This window comes from Trichechus manatus, unplaced genomic scaffold (genome assembly GCF_000243295.1).
Source record: "Trichechus manatus latirostris isolate Lorelei unplaced genomic scaffold, TriManLat1.0 scaffold00006, whole genome shotgun sequence".
Lineage (NCBI taxonomy): Eukaryota > Metazoa > Chordata > Mammalia > Sirenia > Trichechidae > Trichechus > Trichechus manatus.
In genome coordinates this window covers 14,184,941-14,190,652 of record NW_004443942.1, presented here as the reverse complement: position 1 = coordinate 14,190,652, position 5,712 = coordinate 14,184,941, and the positions used below count along the sequence as shown (strand labels likewise).

Below are 5,712 nucleotides of genomic sequence, written 5' to 3'. Positions count from 1 at the left end.
TATGTCACATTTTATTTATCCATTCATCTGTTGATGGACACAGGGGTTGTTTCCACCTTTTGGGTATTGTGAATGATACTGCAATGAACACTGGTGTACAAATATTTGTTTGAGTCCCTGCTTTCAAGTCTTTTGGGTGTATACCTAGGAGTGGAAGTGTTGGGCCATATGATAACTATGTTTTTGAGGAACCACCAAACTGTTTTCCACAACAGCTGACCATTTTACATTCCCACCAGTAATAGATGAGTGTTGCAATTTCTCCATATCCTCACCAGCACTTGTCATTTTCCATTTTTCTGATAACAGCTATCTTAGTGGGTGTGAAGTGGTATATCATTATTTTGATTTGCATTTCTCTAATGACTAATAACATTGAGCATCTTTTCATGTGTTTATTGGCATTTGTATGTCTTCTTTGGAGAAATGTCTATTCAAGTCCTTTGCCCATTTTTAAACTGGGTTGTTTGTCTTGTTTGTTGTTGAGTTGTAGAAGTTTTTAATATATTCTGGATATTAAACGCTTATCTGACATACGGTTACCAAATATATTTTCCATTCTGTACATTGTCTCTTCACTTTCTTAATAAAGTTTTCTGATGCACAAAGATTTTTAATTTTGATGAAGTTCAATTTATCTATTTTTTTTTTCCTTTTGTTGCACATTCTTTTGGTGTTCTATCTAAAAATCCCTTGTCAAAAACTAGGTCCCGCAGCATAATCCCTGTTTTGTTCTAAGAGTTTTATGATTTTGGTTCTTACATTTAGGTCACTGATCCATTTTGAGCTCATCTTCATATATGATGTGAGGTATGAGTCTATCTTCATTATTTTGCATGTGGAGACCCAGTTGTCCCAAAGATTTGTTTTAAGTGGAAAGAAAAGTCTATGTTGAGCTTTGGGATACATTTTAGGCCAATCTATAGGACTCCTCTTGCCGAGTTACTCTTTCAAAAATATTTTCCTCACTGATGATAGGAAAAACTTTATAACACTTCTACTTCTCAACTGAAATGAAAAAGGTGAAGTACTGGGACATTTCCAAAGTTAAGGGGTGCTCCACTTTATATGAAAGATTATTTAAAAATGGAACTGGAAGCTAGAACTAGAAATAAACACAAGAAATAGAGATTTAAAAATTAATCTATTAACCCTCAATAGTTTCTATCTTTGTTCCAATTTCTACCCATGACTCAATATCCTCCAACAATCAAATATTTATGTTTAGTCTCTCCTGAATTAAGTGCTTATTGAACCTATTTTTAGCATGGCACTGGAAGACAGTGTGAGCTAAATACATTTTAAGCTTCAAAAATAGTATCTTAGAGAAATGAGTACAGGTTTTAACAGAGATTTTTGTGGACCAAACTTTAGGCCACACTTCATCAATGTATTGATGCCAGCAAAGTCACAGTGATCTAAAACCATCTTTGGTATGTAACATATGTCATTAATATATAATACATGAATGGACCATATAACATATAATATGAAAAAGCTGATTGTCATGAGACTATGTACTTACCCCAAATTCCCATGAATATTGCAAAGAACACTGTTGACTCATTATCAAATAAATGGAAGAACTGTAAAAGTAACAACATCACAAAGACTACTTAGTACCAAACACAATACAAAAAGAGGAAAATTCCAAGTCTTTTCAACATATCACAGTGCATACAGACCTTTGAGGCCAAACATGTAGTATTTAGTCTCCAGTAATCACACAATTGGTCACAGAGTGGGCACATGATTATCTGCCCTCCAATTTCAGGATCACAGATTTCACGGCTGCAGGGGAACAGTGGTGTTATTTTAAAGTGATTTGTGTTTGGGTGAAAGTCCAAAGCTGTTCTTATCAGAAAACCTGTTTATACAGCTTCTCACATATGGCTGAATGGGCAATGAGGAAGGAGTTCTGTAGTAACTCAAGTCATGCTACAAGGAACAGAATTTTTAAGAGCTGATCTTAAAAACAAATTTTCCACAAAGTGCCAGGTGAGAGCAACTGCTATGTTTGGGGTATTTTCATACTAAACAACCTGTGCCATAGACGTATCAGTTATCTGCTGTTGTAAGGAAACATTCTGAAGCAAATACCAGGGAAATAATAATAGTTTCAACTAGCATAAGACTGAGAATTTTCCCTATTTGGGGAATTCAGTTGTGCTTACCTGCTTGAGTCACCTTCCATTGATAATAAGCCATAAACAAAACAAGCTAAGCCAACTACAGCTGCATAGGACAGCATTTCTGTATAAAATCCAAGAAAGACAAAATAGATACCAATTTTTTCTCCATAATATTTCCTGTGAAAGAGGGTAAAATTAGAATCAGTGTCTGTAAGAATGGTATGGTCCCAAGAGTGCTGGTTTTGTATTCAGGCAGGCCAGGATTTTAATTTTAGCTCTGTTGCTTTCTAACCGTTTAATTTTGGGAAAGTCACTAAACTCTCTAAGTTTCGTTTACAAATCTTTGAATACAGGATGATGCTTATTTTATAAAATTGGTGTAAGGATTTAAAAAAGAACACACACACACAAAGATAATACTTAAAAGTAGGAAGTAAACTGAGTGTAACTTATGTTTTAATTTTGAAGTAATAAGTTGCTTTGAAGGGTTTCTAAATTTTACAGACAATTTAAATGTTTCTGAAATAAACCACAGAATATTCTGCAAAGGAACTTCTAGAAATTAATTTTAACAAATCAAAATCACATTTGTAATCTGCACAGATTTTTGCTCTACCTCTCTTTCCAAAATTGTAGACAGTACTCTGACCACACTAGGTGAGAGTGGTTGTATGTATATACTTCCATCTTCCTCCAAGCTTGGAGAACAGACCGAGAAATCAGAAAAAACTGCTTAATAAAAGGTCTACAAAGTATACAGCTTAGCTCTTGCCTTACAAAGAGCTGAAAAGTAACAGCATTACTTGGCATAAATGTTCAAATTACAACAACAAGTTTTGGGTATTTTTTCCTTTTTCTTCAAATAAAGTCTCTTAAGAAACCAAAGAGCATAGTTTTCTCTGCCTCAGAAAACCAGGTTTTTTTGTTGTTTATATTGTTTTTGTTTTAACCTGGTTAATTCCACTTTTTATTTATATAGACCCAGTTTACCAAATCTCTGAAGCCTTCCCACATTTCCTGCTATGGACTGAATTGTGTCCCCCAAAAGATATGCTGAAGTCCTAAATCCTATGCTTGTGAATGTGACCATGTTTGGAAATAGGATTTTTTGTGTTATGTTAATGAGTCCATATGGTAGTAAGGTGGGTCCTAAACTCAACTCCTTCTGAGAAGTGTCTTATAAAAAGAGCAGAATAGACCCAGAAACATATATGGTGGAAAATGCAATAGGAAGATACATCTGCAATGCAAAGAATGCCAAGTAAAGCCCAGGTTACAGAAGCTGAAAGAGACAAGGATCTTTCCCTACAGCCTATAGAGAGAGAGAGAGCATAGACATACTGACGTCCTGATTTGGACTTCTGGCCTCCAAAACTGTGAGAAAATAAAATTCTGTTCTTTAAAGCCACCCACTTGTGGTATTTTTGTTACTGTAGCACTAAGTAACTAAGACTGATTCCTAGGTAGATAGATGGGATCCCTTTGGAGTTCTAATAAAAACCAAACCTATTGTCGCTGAGTCCATTCTGACTCATAGCAACCCTATAGGACAGAGTAGAACTGTTCCATACAGTTTCCAAGGAGCATTTGGTGGATGTGAACTGCCAATCTTTTGGTTAGCAGACATAGCTCTATATAATTCTATAAGAGCATTTAATTTAAATAGTAATTTCCATACAAACTCAAAAAGAAGGCAATTTTGAACATAAAGGGTATATATAAACACCATTTCTCAGTGAGAGGATTCTGAAATATTTTTCTCATTTTCAATATTAATTCCATTTAACCAATTCTTCATTTTTCAAAATTCCTTTCTAATTGAATAGGCATCTTTCTGCTTGCACTATCTTTTTTGCCTTTACAGTTACTTAGTTAACAACTTTATATCTAGTTGTCAGTTCTTTACATTAAATTCTCTGTTAAAAATATTTTAAATTTATTTCAGAAAAATTAGTTCACTACTGAAATGGAAAAGCAATATAACTTGCTAAAAATAGAAAATAATTATAAAAATCGAATAGAAAAATTTAAAGTTATTTAAGCTATACTGAGCTCTTCTTTGTTATAAAAGAAAATTAGCAAGTTTTAGAACGATATTACTGATAAACCAGCACTGAGACTTAATGTGTTTTTATATCACTAGGTTATATAACCCGCCCTTTTGGGAATATTTATAGCAGAAACTATTTACAGACAATTAAATAACGTTAGTTGAAGAAATGCTCTCAATATGAAAGATGTAAACCTTCATTCTGACAACTTTGCTTCTTTGAAAATAACCTATAGAAATATTCTTCAAGAGCACAATATTTATTTGCAGTTGTTCTTCACAGCATTGATTGTTAATTGTGAAAAACCGGGGACAGCCTAATGTTTTTCAAAAGAAAAATAGATAAATAACTATGCAAAATCTGTAATAATTGTTCTATTAAAAAGCATGAGAGATATGTGTATTCAGAGGGAAGGATATGAATAATATATTATTTATTGAAAAAGAAAGCCTCAGCACAAAAAGTAGATAATGATGCCATTACTTTAAGAAAAAAGAAATAATAATCCATCTGTACATGTGTTTTCTTATGCATGTTGAAGAGGAAACAGGCTTTGTGAGGCCAAACATGAGTGCCCTCATGTGGTCTGCTAATTCACTACAGTCTGCTAAGTCATCCTTACATATGCCCCTGGCACAGAGCCACTACTGTCCACCACCACTATATAACCTCTGTCCTCCAACTGCAGGGCCCGGATATCTGCTCTGGTCCTGCAGCTGTCCAGGACTTGGACTTGGCCTCTTATGTAAGTCTCCCTAATAAACTCCTTTACTGCCACCCTGGAGTTGCGTGCCTCTTTCTTTGTTCTCTTGGTGCCTTCCATTTTTGGAGGCAAATTTCACGTTACTGGTCCATGCCTGGATAATTGGCAAGCCAGCCAGGAGACCAAGGAAATGGTGAGTGGCAGTGAGTCCTTTGCAGGGGAAATACCAGCTGGCCAGTGATCTCCATGTGGGGAGGTCTGGCCCATATGCTTTTCTGCAGGGGATATCCTAGGCTGGCCAGCAACCTCCATGTGGGGAGGTCTGGCCCATCTGCTATTTTGCTTGTGGACCATCACGTGAGTACAGGGATGTCCTGAAAACACCAAGTGACATAGCCCAGTTGTAGGCAGACACACATCTTCGTAAGTGTGGAAAAGAAGCTATGAGAGCAGTAGCGGCCATGGGATGGCCACTACTCTGGGCTGGTCTGCTGGCCACTGAAGCCCAACTAGCTGCTAAAGTGTACATAAGAGCTTTGCAGGAAGAGTTACAGTTAGAAAGAGATGTGTGGCAGTTATGTATGGCCACAACTGACGTATTCAGCAGCCATGTCTGCGAACAGGATGGGCAATTAGAAACACTAGCCTGCAGGTGTGTAAAGATGGGGGCTTTAAGGGCTAGAGGAACAATCCCCTAGCCATTGCTCAAAGCCCTCCAACAATGGGGCTGGAGATAGTTGGAGGGGCTAAGCAGGTCCCCGTGCTGTGAACACCCTGTAACACCCAGCACAAAGCAAGAGTTAAAACAGCAGGGGAAAAAAAAAAG

The 5,712-nt window shown here is 36.4% G+C and overlaps 1 protein-coding gene across 1 annotated transcript in view; it reads right to left on the bottom strand.

The window, feature by feature from the left end:
* ANO5 (anoctamin 5) overlaps positions 1–5,712 on the bottom strand; it is a 79,253-nt gene that overhangs the window by 45,872 nt on the left and 27,669 nt on the right. Inside the window, exons 8-10 of the mRNA XM_023737794.1 lie at positions 2,175–2,309; positions 1,686–1,791; positions 1,526–1,586 (exon numbers count right to left, since the gene is read on the bottom strand). Of these exons, the coding sequence (XP_023593562.1) occupies positions 1,526–1,586; positions 1,686–1,791; positions 2,175–2,309 (302 nt within the window). The remainder of the gene's footprint in view (positions 1–1,525; positions 1,587–1,685; positions 1,792–2,174; positions 2,310–5,712) is intronic.